This window comes from Mobula hypostoma, chromosome 18, assembly GCF_963921235.1.
Source record: "Mobula hypostoma chromosome 18, sMobHyp1.1, whole genome shotgun sequence".
Classification (NCBI taxonomy): domain Eukaryota; kingdom Metazoa; phylum Chordata; class Chondrichthyes; order Myliobatiformes; family Myliobatidae; genus Mobula; species Mobula hypostoma.
The window spans coordinates 69,809,365-69,826,996 of record NC_086114.1 but is presented as its reverse complement, the minus strand read 5'-3'; the positions used below and the strand labels follow the sequence as shown (position 1 = coordinate 69,826,996).

Genomic DNA, 17,632 nt, shown 5'->3' with positions numbered 1-17,632 from the left:
GGATCTTGGTGATTGTAGGGATGACTTACAGTGGATTGAAAATCTTGAGCATGTAGACATTGAGGAGGAGGATGTGCTGGAGCATTTTTGGAAAGCATCAAGTTGGATAAGTCTCCAGAACTGGATGAGATTACCCCAGGCTACTGTGGGAGGCGAGGGAGGAGATTGCTGAGCCTCTTGGCGATGATCTTTGCATCATCAATGAGGACAGGAGAGGTTCCAGAGGACTGGAGGGTTGCGGATGTTGTTCCATTATTCAAGAAAGGGAGTAGAGATAGCCCAGGAAATTATAGTCCAGTGAGGCTTACTTCAGTGGTTGGTAAGTTGATGGAGAAGATCCTGAGTGGCAGGATTTATGAACATTTGGAGAGGCATAATATAATTAGGAATAGTCACCACAGCTTTGTCAAAGGCAAGTCGTGCCTTACGAGCCTGATAGAATTTTTTGAGGATGTGACCAAACACATTGATGAAGGTACAGCAGTAGATATAGTGTATATGGATTTCAGTAAGGCATTTGACAAGGTAGCCCATGCAAGGCTTATTGAGAAAGTAAGGAGGCATGGGATCTAAGGGGACATTGCTTTGTGGATCTCGAACTGGCTTGCTCACAGAAGGAAAAGAGTGGTTGTAGACGGGTCATATTCTGCATGAAGGTCAGTCACCAGTGGTCTGCCTCAGGGATCTGTTCTGGGACCCCAAGCTCACCAAAATAGAGGGCTATGGGTAACCCTAGGTAATTTCTAAAGTAAGTACATGTTCAGCACAGCAGTGTGGGCTGAAGGGCCTGTATTATGCTGTAGGTTTTCTATGTTTCTAAAAGTGGGTAAAACATCTGAGGCTGACTAAAGAAGTTAAGGAATTGTATTACATTAAAAAAAGGCATTCAGTTTGTGAAGATTCCTCTGGTTTGGGAAGTATTTAAAATGTATAATGAAAGAGAAGATAAAATACCTGAGAAAACTCAGAATTAATGTAAACTTCTATAGCGAGTATGAGAGAGTCGCTGAAGGAAATGCTTGAGCCTTGGAGCATATGACTGGGGAATGGAGAAATGGCAGAGATTCAAAATAATTATTTTGTACTGGTCTTCTCAGTAAAAAATACTAAAACTATTTTAATATAATAGAAAAACAGGGAAGGATGGGATAGGGAAGTTTAACACAATCCCTGTCACAAGAAAAGGGTATTAACTAAACTAATGGGTGTAAAGGCAGACGAGACTCATAAATGATGATCTGCATCCTGGATTCTTAAAGGAAGTGGCTTCAAAAAAGGTGCGTACATTGGTTGTAATCTATCAAATTTCCCTATGTGGAGGTCCCAGAAGATTGGAAATGTAGTACCACCATTCCAGAAAGCAGCCAGATGGGAAATAGGAGTTAATCGCCAGTTAGCCCAGCATTAATAAATGGGTAATTGCTGGAATGTAGGATTAAGGAAATTACAGCAGGCCATTAAGAAAATTATAAAATAATCAGACTCAACATTGAGATTTTATGAAAGGGAAATCATGTTTGATAAATTTTCAATAGTTCTTTCACATTGATATTGATCAGTTGTACATCTAGGCATAGAAACGGCAGATGGAGTTTAACTCAGATAAATGTGACATGTTGCACCTTGGTAAGGAGGCAGTACACTGTTAAGGGCACGATCCTCAACAGTGCTGCAGATCAGAGATCTTGGGATCCACTCCTTGGAGGTGGCTGCTCAGGTCAATAAGGTGGTTCTGAAGGCTTACGGAATGCTTGCTTTTGTTAGTCAAGGTACTGAGTTCAAAAGTCACGAGGTTATGTTGCAACTTTATAAAAACTTTAGTTAGGCCACATCTGGGGTACTCCATATAGTTCTGGTCACTTCACTATAGGAAGGATGTTGAGGCTTTAGAGAGGGTGCAGATGAGGTTCACAAGGATGTTGCCTAGTTTAGAGGGCATGTGCCATAACGAGAGATGGGCCAAATCTGGGTTATTTTCTCTGGAGCACCAGAGGCTGAGGGGAGATCTAATAGAAGTTTATAAGATTATGAAAGGCTTAGATAGAGTAGAAGGGGAGTATCTCTTCCCAGGATTGAAATGTCTAATACCAGAGGGCGTGAATTGAAGGTGAGAGGGGATAGGTTCAAGGGGGATGTGAGGGGTAAATTTTTTTACTCAGAGAGAGAGGTGGATGCCTGGATTGCAAAGCCTGATATGGTGGTAGAGGCAAATAGAGGCTGTTGAGATACATTGAGATAATACATGGAGGGATATGGATGTAGTGTAGGTGCGAGGCATTAGTTTGGGTGTTTCTGATTTGCTTTTTAGTTGGTTTGGCTGAAGGGCCTGTTCCTGTGCTGTACAATTCAATGTAAGACAAGCCAGTGGATCTGCAGTATTTGAAACAGCCCCTTTCTGTGTTGTATGATTCTGTGATTTCTACCTACACTGGCTGTCAATACAAGGAAATGATTAATTTCAGGATGAAAAATGTATAATTGAAGGAATGTGCTGTCACCAAGTGGGCAGCTGTACCAGGATGCAGGGAAAATGGCTGAGACCTCTCACATTCTTCCAGCTAATCAAATGTGTCTGCAACACCCACTGCTGCCTGTCACCAGTGCTTTACCAGGAGAAACCCTTGCTTGACTACTATCGTTTGCTCCTTAAAGCAGCACTGTCGCAAACAGTCTTGAGTTTTAAACAATGAAGGGGGATATTGAAATACCTAAATAGAGTGAACATTGAAAGGATGTTGGGGGAGTCTAGGACCAGAGAGCACACCCTGAGAATGGAAGGATGAACAGAGATGAGGAGGAATTTTTTAATCAGAGTGGAATTCAAGTTTTTTGTCATTCAATCATATACGTGTACTATATGCAACCAAACAAAACAATGTTCCTCCGGACCCAAGGGGGACAACATAGTACATATGATTTGCACACAACACATAAAGTAACATTATCACAAATAAATTAACTGATAGTAAAATACATTCCAGAAGATTGACATTTAGCATAAGGTGCATTTACAGCACAAGTTAAAAAGTAAACAGTATTATGCTATTTGCGCTTTCTATGTGATGAGACCCAGTGGTGGCAGGGAGCTCAGTTTTCTCAGGGCCTGGCGTAAGAAGCTTTTGCCACAGATGGCCATGGAGGTCAAGTCACTGGATATGTTTAGAGCAGAAATTGATAGGTCCTTGATTAGTAAAATATTAAAGGTTAGGGGGAGAAGTCAGGAGAATGTGATTGAGAAGGAAAATAAACCAGCCACGATTGAATGGTGGAGCACACTTTAATGGGTTGAATGGACCATCTGTTATGGTCTAAACTCATCTAGTATGCAGTGTCTGGTGCTCATGTGTCACTGTTTGCAAGTAAAAAGCTAACAGTAATACAATCTTAATAAAGGTGGTCACACTGAATCAACAATGCTCTCTGGTACAATAGTGTATCGATAGTCTTCTCACATGGAGAGCATTGTTTTTAAGATATATCAGTGTTTATGTATACTACAGTGCCTCCACCATTGTACTTTAGTAATAATGAAACACTGTATGTAAGCCTGCCTCTCTGCTATGTGTGTAATATGCATCAATGCGAGGAACTATTGAAACAGTCAGATTTAAATTCCCCTTGTGTGTCTTACCAACAAGTTTTCCCCATCTATCCTTCAATGCTCTTTATACCTTCACAGAAGTTCTCTATACAGTTTACTCTATCACAGATCCTTGCCTCTTCTTCTCACTATCCCTGTGTGCATTTCCCTCCCTCTCCCTGAGATTTCTCAGTGTAGGTTTCCAAACTGAGATCCACTGTTACCTCTTCCTGCAGCAACACTTTCCTGGAGGTGATTTCCATCTCTAACCAAGTGTGGAAGTTCCAACGCTATCAGCTGATCCTAACATTCCACGAGAGGCCAGTTTTCCCTCCGCCACTCATTGTCTTCAGTTACCTGGCCATGGTCATTCGCCACTGCTGCCACAGGAAGAACCAGAAGGTGGATGAGCGAGATCGGGGGCTAAGTGTGTGAACTTCTGGATTGCTAGTCATTGTGCCTTTCAACCTGTGGACTTCTGCCATATGCCTCTTCCACCATCACTCCACATTACCCTACTGTCCCCATACCCACCACAGCTTCCATGAGACATAGGCCACTCAGCCCATCATGTCTGTTCTGCCATTCCATCAGGGCTGATTTATTATCCCTCTCACCTGCATAACCTTTAATGTCCTAATCAAAAACCTACCAACCTCTGCTTTAAATATACTCGATTACTTGGCACCTGTTGTATTAATTCCACACATTCACCACCCTCTGACTAAAGAAACTCTTTCTCATTCCTGTTCTAAATGGACATCCCTCTATTCTGACACTGTGTCCTCTGGTCCCAGACTCACCCACTATAAGAACATTCTCTCCACATCCACTCTGTCCATGCCTTTCAATATTCAATAGGTTTCGGTGAGATCCTCCCTCGTTCTTCTAAACTCCGGTAAGTGCAGGTCCAAAGCCATTAAACTGTCCTCATATGTTAATACTTTCATTCCTGGAATCATTTTCGTGAACTTTTGTTGGACCTTTTCCAATGCTACTACTACTTTTCTTAGATAAAGGGCCCAAAACTGCTCACAATACTCAAAGTGTGACCAATGCCTTATAAAGCCTCAAAATCACAGCCTTGCTCTTGTATTCTATTCCTCTCAAAATGAATGCTAATATTGCATTTGCCTTTCTTACCACTGACTCAACCTGCATGTTAACTTTTAGGGAATCCTGCACAAGAACTCTCAAATCCCTTTTCACCCCTGATTTTTTAATTTTCTCCCCATTTATTAAATAGTCTACACCAAGTGGATAACCATACACTTCCCTACATTATATTCCATCTGCCACCTCTTTGTCCATTCTACAAACCTGTCCAAGTCCTTCTGCATACAGTGCTTCCTCAACACTATCTGCCCTGTCTTTGTATTGTGGAAAAACTTGGCCACAAAACTATCAATTCTGTAATCCAGATAGTTGACATATACTGTGGAAAAGAAACAGTCCCAATTCCAACCTCTGTAAGACACCAGAAGCCAACCAGAAAAGGACCCTTATTCCGACTCTTTGCCTCCTGGCAGTCAGACAATCTTCTATTCATGCTAGTACCTTTACTATAATACCATGGGCTATTATCTTGTTAAGTAGCTTCATGTGTGGTATGTTTTCAAAGGCCTTCTGAAAATACAAGTAAACAACGTCTACTGACTCTCCTTTGCCTATCAAGCTTCAAACAATTCCAACAGATTTGTCAGACACCATGTGCCTCCAAGTACCCCGAAACCATCCTTACCAATGGATCCCAACATCTTCCCAACCACTGAAGTCAGCTAACTGGCCCATAATTTTATTTATTCTGCTTCCCTCCCCACTTAAAGTGGAGTGACATTTGCAGTTTTCCTGAACTGGGGAACCATTCCAGAATCTAGTGATTCTTGAAAGATCATTACTAATGCCTCTACAATCCCTTCAGCTACCTCTTAAAGAACCCTGGATGTCATCCATCTGGTCCAAGTGACTTACCTACCTTCAGTCCTTTCAGCTCCCCAAGCAAGTTGTCCTTAGTAATAGCAGCTACACTCACTTCTGCCCAGCCTCAAATTTTTGGCATATTGCTGGCACCCTCCACTGACATGAAATACTTATTAAGTTTGTCCGTCATTTCTTTGTACCCACTCACTACCTCTCCAGCATAATTTTCTAGCAGTCCAATATCCACTTTCACCTCTCTTTTATTCTCTATACATCTGAATAAACTTCTGGTATCCTTATTTTTTTGACTAGCTTACCTTCATATTTCATTTTCTCTCTTATTTTTTTTAGTTGTATTCTGTTGGATTTTTAAAAGCTTCCCAATCCTCTAAACTCCCACTGTTATTTTTGCACAATTATATGCTCTGTCTTTTATTTTTACGCTCCCTTTGACTTCCCATCAGGCACAGTCCTCCCTTTAGAATACTTCATCATCTTTGTGATATATCTGTCTTGTGCCTTCCAAATTGCTCCCAGAAACTCCAACCATTGCTGTTCTGCCGTCATCCCCGCTAGTGTTTCCTTTCAATAAACTTTGGCCAGCTCCTCACTCATGCCTCTGTAATCCACTTTACACTATTGTAATACTGATAGATCTGTCTTTATCTTCTCCCTCTCAAAGTGCTGGGTGAATTCTGTCATACTATCCCATCCCCCCTCCCCATCCAACCCCACCTTCATCCATTTCTCACCATGATAGAAGCAGGGGTAGCCATTCAGCAAGGCATGCTATTCAGCTCCACACTTGCTCTGTGTTATGTAGGAATGTGTCTAATCTTTTAGCTTAGCTTCACTTTGCTGCACTAACTTCATCTCTCTTGATTGTCTGAATTTTTAATACGTATGCAGTTCTGCCTCAAATGTACTCAGTGATTTTACCCTCAAGTCCACTTGGTTACAAAATTATAAAGATCACTATCACCTGGGTTAAGAAATTTCTTCTCATCTCAGTCCAGGACGGCTAAGCCTTTTATTTTCAGATCGTGATCTCTATTTCTAGATGCCCCATCCAGGGGGAAGAACTCTACATCTACTCAATCAATTCCATCCTTCTCACCACATATATTGTCTCTACTCCTGCACCCCACTGTTGTCCCAGATTCTCTATGTACTGGATACTCCGCTCCCCACCACCTCCCTACTTCATCTCCAATGACATGAATTGTTATAAAGCTTTTGGATACATTACAGTTGTTTCGATGATTGAATTTTAATATGCACTTTAAATTGCCACGAATATTTGAACGATATTCATCCACTTTCCTTGTGACAGAACTAATCCTCAGTGAAGACGAACTGAAGAAACTGCATGAGTTTGAGGAGCAGTGTGTGGAACAGTACTTCAGCCAGAAGGAAAGCCTAGAGCAGTCATCAAATGATGAGCGGATTCGAATCACAGCTGAGAGGTGAGCTGACGTCTATGGTTTGCACTGTCCCCATGGAAGCGATGTTTAGCTCCAATTGCACAATCAAGGTCGCTTAAGATTTTGTGTCTGCTGGAAACAGGCATCAAACCCCACTCAACAGGCAGATCCTTAACTCCATCTGCCTGCTGATATAATATCAAGCTATCATTCTCCATTTTTCACTTTTTCAGTTGACCTCTAGTGTCAAGACAGTTCATATTCCCACTGACCTTCATTCAATATTTTTTTTTAAGTGTCAGGGCTCTCAGGAGAGAGAAACAGTTCATGTTTAAGAATGAAATCGGAAAAAAATTTGAGGAAAAATTGCAAGTGGATGAGAAAACAGAAGGTAGAGTCTGCAATCAGCTTGGAGGGAATGATGAAATTAGAGATGAAATATGCAGGGAAACTTGAATTGTTGTCCCATGGGCACCCATTGTTTGGGCAGTTCTGGCACAACATGGCCTTAACTGCACAGTATCAATATTACACACAAAATGCTGGAGGATCTCAGCAGCTCAGCCACCACCTATGGAGGCAAATAAACATTTCAAGTCAAGATGAAGGAATTTTATCAAGTGCCTGACCTGGTGAGCTCTTCCAGCATTTTGTGTGATAGCACAAGTTTTCCAGCATTCAGAATCCCTTGTCTCTATGACAAATATTACTTAAGGGTAGAGAAGACTCAGTGGGTTGAATGCCCTAATTCTGCTCCAGTGTCTGATGGTCTTAACTTCATCTGAGCCTAATCACTGCCGCACTGTCACAGCCTGGTCACCGCCCCACAGTCCGGTCACCATCCCACTGCCTGGTTACTGCCCCACCACTCGGACCTCGCCTGGTCACCGCCCCACCACCTGATTTACCAAGGTGCTGCTGACTCTAAGTGTCAGTTCTTCCCCCCTCACATCTCCCCATCAATATCAGTTTCCTCTGAGTGCATTTCTCACTCCCAAGCCACCAAATTCTGGGCTCCCTTGCCCTGTAGTTCCCTCAATCACAGCACCATTCTTTGGCAACCAGCATCTATTACCGAGCATCAGTGACATTTTATAAATGAGTCACGGGTTTCTGTATTCAGAACCCACAGGTTCCCATGCCCGGGGGCAGGGGTTTCCGTGCCCGGGTGTCACAGGTTTCTGTGCCCAGGTCCTATGGGTTTCTGTGTTCTGCTGTCCCGTTAGGTTGACTATTGTTCACAGACTGCACAGGAAATGAGCTCTGTAGGATGAGAGCAGGCTGGAACAATAGATCTACAGGAGCACTCCATGAATAGTTATTGTGGGTGACATCTTCCCAATAAGAAATTAATATGACAATGTGATTTCTTTTGGGTCTTCACCAGAATATAATCTCATTTTCTGATGACACTTCCCTTGACCTTTCAGGGTGGAGAACATGGCAATGCGTTTGGAAGAGGTGAATGAGAGGGAGCACTTCATGAAAGCTTCACTCCAAACAGTGGATATTCGACTGGCTCAGCTGGAGGAATACACTGGGCGCATGGTCAGTGCAGTGGAGAAGCTGGCAGGGATTGATAAGGCAGAGTTGACCCATACCCGCTCGGGGTGCCCCTCAGAATGCGAGGCTTCTTATCTCATTAGACAAAACAGCACCGAGACAGCGAGCATGTACCGCTTCCACATGGATGGGGATGACTTCAACAATGAGGATACTGTAGGCCTGATGTCTCCTTCCATGGGATCTCACAGACGGGCATATTCCTCCACTGTTCCGAGACATGAGCAGGAACTTCTGGAGCAGAGAAAGAACATGACACCAAAACACCAATTTAGTCTTCACCAATCATGCAGCTCCCACAGGACAGAGGAAATCGGCCAAAGGCTGGGAATCAGTCGTGACCCCAGGAATTTCAGTTCCTGTGCAGATATCTTTGTAGCTTCAACTGATGGCCGGGGCAGTCCACTGAAGGCTAAAGAGAGAACTGGCTATCAAAAGTTCCTGCCTTCTCCACATGCTGGGCTTGGAAGAGCTGTAACCGAATCTGTGTCAGTGGCACGAACAAAGTTGGAAACGTGTTTCTCCTTTCCTTTGGAGAGATCCAAGGCAGTGAGCTGCTTTCTCCCACAGACTTATGACTCGTGCCATTCAGCAATGGTGAAGTGCAGAAGTGTTATATTTGGCCCAGAAGGTACGGTAGGGCAAGAGGAACGCTGGAGCCCTGACTATGACTTTATTGTGGATCATGTCCCCCCTGCAAGCAACCCCCAATGGGCTCTGTATGAACGCAGATCTTGTAAGAATATGACCGAAGAATTAGTAATGGCAGAAGCGTCTCACCATCCGTTACTGTCCTCTCCAGTACCAATGCGTGCACAAAGGAAGAGATGGTCAGGGGTTGAAGAGAATGTTGATAATGGAGGCTATGTGAACAAAACCTCCAAACTCAGAGCAGAGACACCGAGAACAGGCCTGAAGTCTGAAAACTTTCTAACAGTGGCACTAGATAAATTCAATACCCCAAGGTCAAAAAGTCTTCATGGACACCACAGGAAGACCAGGCTCACGGTGGGAGAAAGCTTTGACAAACCCAAACAAGCCTTCAGTACAAAGGATCTGCGGCAAGCCTGGGGAGATTCGATCACTCAAACAACAGCTTTGGAGGAGAAAAGTACTGAGACCCCTTGTTAACCGTATCTTCAAGCCTCAAACCCCAATGCCACTAAGGTGTAGTTCACTAACTTCTGTCGGTTTAAAGCACCTGTACCACCTTTTCTTTTTAATCAGTGTCTATTCTCCTTCTCCTCATGAGCTGACACATGAAGGATTCCTACAGACCTGAAAATTTCCCAGCTGTGACCCTGGAACAGTGAGTGTGGAAGGAATGTTCTCGTGTGATGTGCACAGTGAGTGTGGAAGGAATGTTCTCGTGTGATGTGCACAGTGAGTGTGGAAGGAATGTTCTCGTGTGATGTGTACAGTGAGTGTGGAAGGAATGTTCTCGTGTGATGTGCACAGTGAGTGTGGAAGGAATGTTCTCGTGTGATGTGGAAGGAATGTTCTCTTGTGTGAAAAGATTGAGTGTTAGGAGGCCCAGATGAGGATCTTTTCTGCAGCCATGATGGTGGAGAATGAGCTGCTGTGTCCTGCATGGTGTGGCAGAGTCTTTTCTGCACTCAATGCTTCAGTCACACATGATAATTTACCCAGATACTGTAACTTGTGTTCTAAGCAAATGACAAGGCTATGTTGTTCTCTGCAAATTCATATGTCTGCTCAGTCAGGTTTATGGGAACAGCGCTGAACGGAACTGAACCAAGGATTTTCTTCTCGTATGGCCCAACTACTGAATACTCAGCTTATTTCTGTTCAGTCTTCTGAAATGGAATATAATTGAAAGAAATGCAGAAAATATTAGTTTATTTCTTTTGCCAGCAAAGGGAATTATTCTACCTCGTTTACTTCCTTCAGGATGAAATTTAAATTGACAGTATTGATAATCATATTCACTCATTCTATCTCTGCATAACTTACTGAACTTTGTTCCAATGCAGCAGATAACAAGGTGCTGTAACGATGATCATCTCTAATAACCCAGCATCCTGAAATCCTTAACTCCTTCACACAATGAATTTGTTGTCAGATGCATGGACTGAGAATGCCCGAGCCATTTCCTACAATATGCTGAATTGCTCAAATTACTTTGTCAAATTGGTGAGCCAGGCTTACAACACATATGATCTTGTTTTAGCAAGTGTGTGAAATTGAGTATTAATAAAATTGTCTGAATTTGACTCTTATTCTTTATCTTTTATTGAAACCCCTCCCAATGTAGAATTGGCATTAATCAGGACAGTTGTTGTTATTCTTGTTTGATATGCTGACCATTTTTGCAGTAAACTGTTCCCAGTGCTGCTCTGCTAACTGTCATATTAGAAAGCAGACTTGCATATTTGGAGCACGCTCGACTTCCTCCAGATGTTTTAAAGTGACCCACAGCCAATAACAAGTGTTTGAAGTGTACTTACTGTTCTCATGAAAGAAATCTAACAGATGATTTACACAGTTATTCCCAGAGATAATCTATGCTGGTGACATTGGTTAAAGTATTGACCAGGGATAACTACTTCTTTTCAGTGACTGAGGAGACACAGTGGCACAGCTAATACAGCAGCTGTCCCAGTGACAGAGATCTGGGTTCAATTCCTGACCTGAGTGCTGTCTGTGTGAAGTTTGCACCTTCTCCCAGTAGTCATGTGTGTGTCCTCATGATGCATTGCGTTCCTCTCACACACAAAGTCCATTAGCCATGAAGTTGCCCCTAGTAAGAATGAGATAGTAATGAGAATTTAACAAATGGGACTAATGTTGGTTAACAGTTAAAACAGACTCGGTGGCTGAAGAGTCTGTCCTCATATTGTGGATCTTTATCTTCACCCAAGTAAGAAGGTCCTCACTTCAGAGAAGTAGCATCAGTTTCAGGCATGGAGAGAGAGCTGAACAGAACTCATTCTGTTACAGGGATGAGACTACTGCCGCTGAGGAACATTCACCAGATACACTTTTGATCATGTTATCCCTTTGTTGCCACTTCTGCAAAGTTCTCCCAATCTACACAATGTATCAGCTGCTGAAACTATCACTCATGCCTTGTTAGCTCTGTAATTGACTATGCATTGCTTTGCTCTCACACCACAATTCTGCCCCCAAACAGCACCTCTAAGCCCCTGCACATCTTGCGACTTGTGACTCTATATCTGAGGACCGTGCATCTCCCCTTTGCTTATTCGGGAGTTTATTTCTATCACCCACACTCAGCCTACGACTGTTTCTCTTTTTCAGTATATTGGATGAACTCCCTACTAGGCTCTTTACCCAACCAAACTGCACCACCAGCAGTGCACTTCAGCAAAGCAATCCTATCCAGCCACTGTCACACTAACTCCCATTCTGCTCAAAAACAAGTGGCAACCATCCAACACTGAGATCGCACACTGCTGTTCCCTTTCAGAGCAACAGGCGCAAAATACTGGAGGAATTTCCCCACCCCGTCTACCTTCTCCCTGCCTCCTCCCCACTGCCCTCCTCACACCTCCCCCCACTCCCCTCCTCACACCTCCCCCACTCTTGCCCCTCTACTCTCTCCCCCTCCCTACCCCAACCCTCCCTTCACTCTCCTCTCCCAACTCTCCCCCTCCTCCCCACTCCCTTCCCCCTTTTCGCCCTCTCCTCCCCACCCCTGCCCCTTCTTGCTGTCTCTCCTCCCCTTCACCCCTCATCTCCCCCCCACACCCTCCTCTCCGTCTCCCCCTCCTCTCTTCCCTCCCCTCCTTCACCCTCTCCTCTCTCCCCCCTCCTTCACCCTCTCCTCTCCCCCAACTCCTCCCCTCTCCTACCTCTCTCCTCCCCTTCCTCTCTCCCTAACCCCCTCCCTACCCCCTCTCCTCTCTCCCCCCTTCACCCTCTCCTCTCCCCCAACTCCTCCCCTCTCCCCTCCCCTACCTCTCTCCTCCCCTACCTCTCTCCCTCTCCCTAACCCCCTCCCTACCCCTCTCCCCTCCCCTCACACCCCTCTCCCTCTCCCCTTACTCCCACCCCACCCCTCCCTACCCCTCTCCCTCTCCCCCCTCCCCTCTCCCCCCTCCTCTCCCCTCCCTCCCCTCTCCCCCTCCCCCTCCTCCCTCCTCTCCCCTCTCCCCTCTCCCCCCTTCCCCCTCCCCCCTCTCCCCCCTCCCCTCTCCCCTCCCCCCCTCCCTCTCCCCTCCTCCCTCCCCCTCCCTCCCCCTCCCCCTCCCCCCTCCCTCCTCCCCCTCCCCTCCCCCCTCCCTCTCCCCTCCCCCCCTCTCTCCCTCCCCCCTCCCCCCTCTCTCCCTCCCCTCCCCCCCTCCCCCTCCCCTCCCCCCCTCCCCCCCTCTCTCCCTCCCCCCCTCCCCCCCTCTCTCCCTCCCCCCTCCCCCTCCCCTCCCCCTCCCCCTCCCCCTCCCCCCTCCCCTCCCCCCCTCCCCCTCCCCTCCCCCCTCCCCTCCCCCCTCCCCTCCCCTCCCCCCTCCCCCTCCCCTTACCCCTCCCCCTCCCTCTCCCCTCCCCCTCCCTCTCCCCTCCACCCCTCCCTCCCTCTCCCCTCCTCCCCTCCCCCTCCCTCTCCCCTCCACCCCTCCCTCCCTCTCCCCTCCTCCCCTCCTCCCCTCCCTCCCCCCTCCACCCCTCCCTCCCTCTCCCCTCCTCCCCTCCTCCCCTCCTCCGCGCCCTCTCCCCTCCACCCCTCCTCCCCTCCCTCTCCCCTCCACCCCTCCCTCCCTCTCCCCTCCACCCCTCCCTCCCTCTCCCCTCCTCCCCTCCCTCTCCCCTCCACCCCTCCCTCCCTCTCCCCTCCACCCCTCCCTCCCTCTCCCCTCCACCCCTCCCTCCCTCTCCCCTCCTCCCTCTCCCCTCCTCCCCCTCCCCCCTCCTCCCTCTCCCCTCCTCCCCCCTCTCCCCTCCTCCCCCTCCCCCCTCTCCCCTCCTCCCCCTCCCCCCCTCCCCCCTCTCCCCTCCTCCCCCTCCCCCCCTCCCCCCTCTCCCCTCCTCCCCCTCCCCCCCTCCCCCCTCTCCCCTCCTCCCCCCCTCCCCCCTCTCCCCTCCTCCCCCCCTCCCCCCTCTCCCCTCCTCCCCCTCCCCCCTCTCCCCTCCTCCCCCTCCCCCCTCTCCCCTCCTCCCTCTCCCCTCCTCCCTCTCCCCTCCTCTCCTCCCTCTCCCCTCCTCCCGCTCCTCCCTCTCCCCTCCTCTCCTCCCTCTCCCCTCCTCCCGCTCCTCCCTCTCCCCCCTCCTCCCTCTCCCTCCCCTCCTCCCCCTCCCCTCCTCCCCCTCCCCTCCTCCCCTCCTCCCCCTCCCCTCCTCCCCCTCCCCTCCTCCCCCTCCTCCCCCTCCCCTCCTCCCCCTCCCCTCCTCCCCCTCCTCCCCCTCCCCTCCTCCCCCTCCTCCCCCTCCCCTCCTCCCCCTCCTCCCCCTCCCCTCCTCCCCCTCCTCCCCCTCCCCTCCTCCCCCTCCTCCCTCTCCCCTCCTCCCTCTCCCCTCCTCCCCCTCCTCCCCTCCCCCTCCTCCCTCTCCCCTCCCTCTTCCACCATCTCCCCAGCACCTCCCTCGGTCCCCGCCCCGGCATTGGTCCCTCCCAGAGCCGCTCGGGAGGTTCCGAGCGACCGCGATGAAGAGCTCGAAGCCGAGCTTCAGGAGCTACCTGCCCGCGGAGGAGGTGAGGACTGTGCCGGAGTCTGCTGGAAAGCAGGGCCTGTGCTCCAACGCTGCGGCCTGTTCCGCCTCTAACTGCTGTTTCTTCCCGCAGAACTCCTGCCCAGGCCGGGCCCAGGAGAACCGGGCGAACGAGGCCGCGCTACTGCCGGGTAAGTCTCTACTCTGTGTCGGGGCCTTGGCGCGGGTCCCCAGGAGAGGCACCAATTCCAGCCCGCGGCTCAGACTGGATGCCAGGCCTGAAATAGTGGTGAAGTGGAGATGAGTGAGGGGGAGGGGAGGGTCAGTGAGGTGGAGGGCTCACCTGTCGGAGGCACTTCCGCGCATACCTCATCCGCATCTCTCTACCCTATCCCTCCCTCTTCTCCTGACACCCCCCTTGTCCTCGCCCCTCTCGTCCCCGCCTGCCCCTTCAGCTCCACCCCTCGCCCCCTCACTCGTTCGTCCGCTCCTTGTGCTCCCCCTCTCCCCGCCCTACTCCACTCGTCCCCCTCCCCCACCACTCTCCCCGTCCCCTCTCCCCTGACCCCTCCACTCTCCCCCTCACCACTGCCGCTGAACAGCCCCTCCCCAAACCACTGAACTAGCCCTCCCCAGTCCCCCTGAACAACCCCTCCCCCACACATCCCCAAAAGATCCCCACATCCCTTGAATGACATCACCCTTCCTCATGCTCCTGAACAACCCCTCTCCATACCACTGATAAGCCATCAGAACCTGCTGAACAAACCCATCCCACCCCCTGAACCTCTCCCCACACTCTGAACAACCTCGCCCCACACCCAGTGAATAATGTTGCCCCACCCCTGAACAACTTTGCCCCATCCCTTCCTGAACAACCCTCCCCATACCCCAAAAATTCCCTCTCCACACACCCCTGAACAACAACTCCCCATCCCACTGAACAACCCCTCCCCACGTCCCCATGAACAAACCCTCTGCATACCGCTGACAAGCCCTCAAAACCTGCTGATCAAACCCTCGTCACCCCCTGAGCAACCGCTCCCCCAACTTCCCTGAACAACCCCTTTCCCATCCCCCAAACAGGCCCCCCAACCCCTGAACAAGCCCCCCACCCCTGAACAAGCCCCCTACCCCCTGAACAAGCCCCCCACCCTAGAACAAGCCTTCTCTACCCCCTGACCAAGCTCCCAACCCTCAAGCAACCCTTTCCCACCCCTCCCCAAACGAACCTTCCCCACACCCTGAATAAGCCTCCCACCCCCTCGAACAACGCTTTACCATACTCCCAAGCAAGCCACCCCCCACCCCCCTGAACAAGCTCTCCACCCTCCTTAACAACCCTTTCCCACCCGTCCCCCACCCCCTGAACAGCCCCTGAACACCCCCGAACAGCCCCTCCCCAACCCCTGAACAAGCCCACCCCAGTCCCCCTGAATAACCTCTCCCCACACACACCGCTGCACAACCACTCCCCCATGCAGCCCCAAAAAAAGTCTCACCCACACAGCCCCAAACAATGTCTCCCCACACCCCCTGAATACTAGAGGAAGGTTTTTTACTCAGAGAGTGGTTGGTGCGTGGAATGCACTGCCTGAGTCAGTGGTGGAGGCAGATACACTAGTGAAATTTAAGAGACTACTAGACAGGTATATGGAGGAATCTAAGGTGGGGGCTTATATAGGAGGCAGGGTTTGAGGGTTGGCACAACATTGTGGGCTGAAGGGCCTGTACTGTGCTGTATTATTCTATGTTCTATGAACAACATCTACCCACAACCCTTCCCCATCCTCCTGAACAACCCCTCCCCATCCCACTGACAAGCCCTCGGAACCTGCTGAATAAACCCTTCCCTGCCTTTGATCAAACCCTTCTCACCCCCTGAACAACCTCACCCACCCCCACTGAACAACCTCTCCCCACACCCACTTGAACAACTCCTCCCCACACCCCGAAAAACCAGTCCCCACACACCCCTGAACAACTCCTCCCCATCTCCCTGAACAACCTCTCCCCACCCCCAGAGCAACCCCTCCCCACATCCCCGTGAACAAACCCTCCGCATACCACTGACAAGCCCTCAGAACCTGCTGATCAAACCCTCCACACCCCCTGAACAACCACTCCCCCACCTCCCCTGAACAACTGGTTCCCCATCCCCCGAACAAGCCCCCCCATCCCCTGAACAAACCCTCCCCACACCCCCGAACAAGACCCCATCCCCCTGAACAAGCCCTCCACCCTCGAATAAGCTCCCCATCCACTAAACAAACCCTCCCCACCCTCTGAACAACCCTTTCCCACCCTTCCCCAAAAAAGCCCTCCCCACCCCCTGACCGAGCCCCCCCCAATCCTCGAACAACCCTTTCCCACCCCTCCCCAAATAAGCCCTCCTTCCCCCTGACGAAGATGCTGTTGAACTGCATAGTTCCTCTTGCAGGTTGTTTATGTTACAAACTTCAGCATCTGCGGTCCAGTCTGCAATATCAACTTCCTACCATGTTTTTGGTGAAGACACAGGTCTCAACAGCAATTTACGAATTCTTCTTTATGAAGCAGAAGTTTATAGATTTGGTTTCATTTCTGTAGATGATATGATTGTACACAAACTCAAAGCAGGAAACAGACAAAGCTCAGGCAAAAGGTTTCCTATATACAAGCCTTAATCCCAGAGGCTAGACTGTGACCTGTGTAAAACTGTGAACTATGAGACTTTGATCAACTCCACCAGCCATAATTCATAACCCTGTGTCTGAAGAAGGATCCACGGAACTCTGTGCAGTAGTGCAACATCTTTCAAACCAAAAGGCAGACAACTAAAAGAACAATACACAACAGGCAGTTCAAAATGGTGTGCTGTACCAGAAAGTCAGCAATTAAAAAACAGCAACAGTCCCACTTCAATGAAGTGAGTGAATTTACAACAGGGCAATAAACCAAATTAAAGTTACATCCTCTCCCAGGAAAATGTTTCTCTAAAACTGGTTGATAATGGCTCAGGTCTCTTGTAGTAGTAATGTGAGCACTCTAATTGAGTACAGTATTCTCCTAAGGCTTGTCTACTGCTGGGTCCTCGGGTGTCTGTAGAGGCTGATTGAGGATCGACATACTCTGGTGCAATGAGGCCAAGAAAAAATGGATTCACTTAATGGTGACGCCTGTGAGTGACTTTGTTTAACATGGACAACCTGCCTGTGCATCAGTCCTTAACAAATTGGAATCAGAGTCCAGTGGTATGGAGCACAAAACGACTGTGGACCTTTCAGAGCTGCAAACTACTTCTGTTGTGATGTGTCATCATCTCTCCACCAGCTCCACCGCTGAGGTCTTGGTTGAATTGCTCTGTCTTCCCCTTGACCTCACCAGTATGGATGACCCTATCAGGACCCCCAAAAGGCATAACTCTCTAGATCTCACCAACTTAGAAGCCTCCCCACAGTAACGATCAGCGGAGCGGCAAGTCTCTTGAACCCTCTGAAAAGATTAGTTTGGGACAGAAACCCACCGTCTGGTAAATCAA

The 17,632-nt window shown here is 49.0% G+C and overlaps 2 protein-coding genes across 3 annotated transcripts in view; both read left to right on the top strand.

Annotated features, from left to right (window-relative positions):
* Window positions 1-10,501, top strand: part of LOC134358136 (transient receptor potential cation channel subfamily M member 1-like) — a 245,739-nt gene extending 235,238 nt beyond the window's left edge. The window contains exons 25-28 of the mRNA XM_063070122.1: window positions 3,817-4,007; window positions 6,834-6,966; window positions 8,355-9,118; window positions 10,482-10,501. Coding sequence (XP_062926192.1) covers window positions 3,817-4,007; window positions 6,834-6,966; window positions 8,355-9,118; window positions 10,482-10,501 — 1,108 coding nt within the window. The remainder of the gene's footprint in view (window positions 1-3,816; window positions 4,008-6,833; window positions 6,967-8,354; window positions 9,119-10,481) is intronic.
* A 3,505-nt stretch (window positions 10,502-14,006) lies between these two features.
* The window catches only part of mtmr10 (myotubularin related protein 10), a 116,514-nt gene continuing 112,888 nt past the window's right edge, over window positions 14,007-17,632 (top strand). Inside the window, exons 1-2 of one of the 2 annotated variants that reach the window (XM_063071091.1) lie at window positions 14,007-14,155; window positions 14,246-14,303. In XM_063071091.1, the coding sequence (XP_062927161.1) occupies window positions 14,108-14,155; window positions 14,246-14,303 (106 nt within the window). In that variant the 5' untranslated portion in view covers window positions 14,007-14,107. Of the gene's footprint in view, window positions 14,304-17,632 lie in introns of both variants that reach the window. The other variant, XM_063071090.1, reaches the window with a different exon arrangement.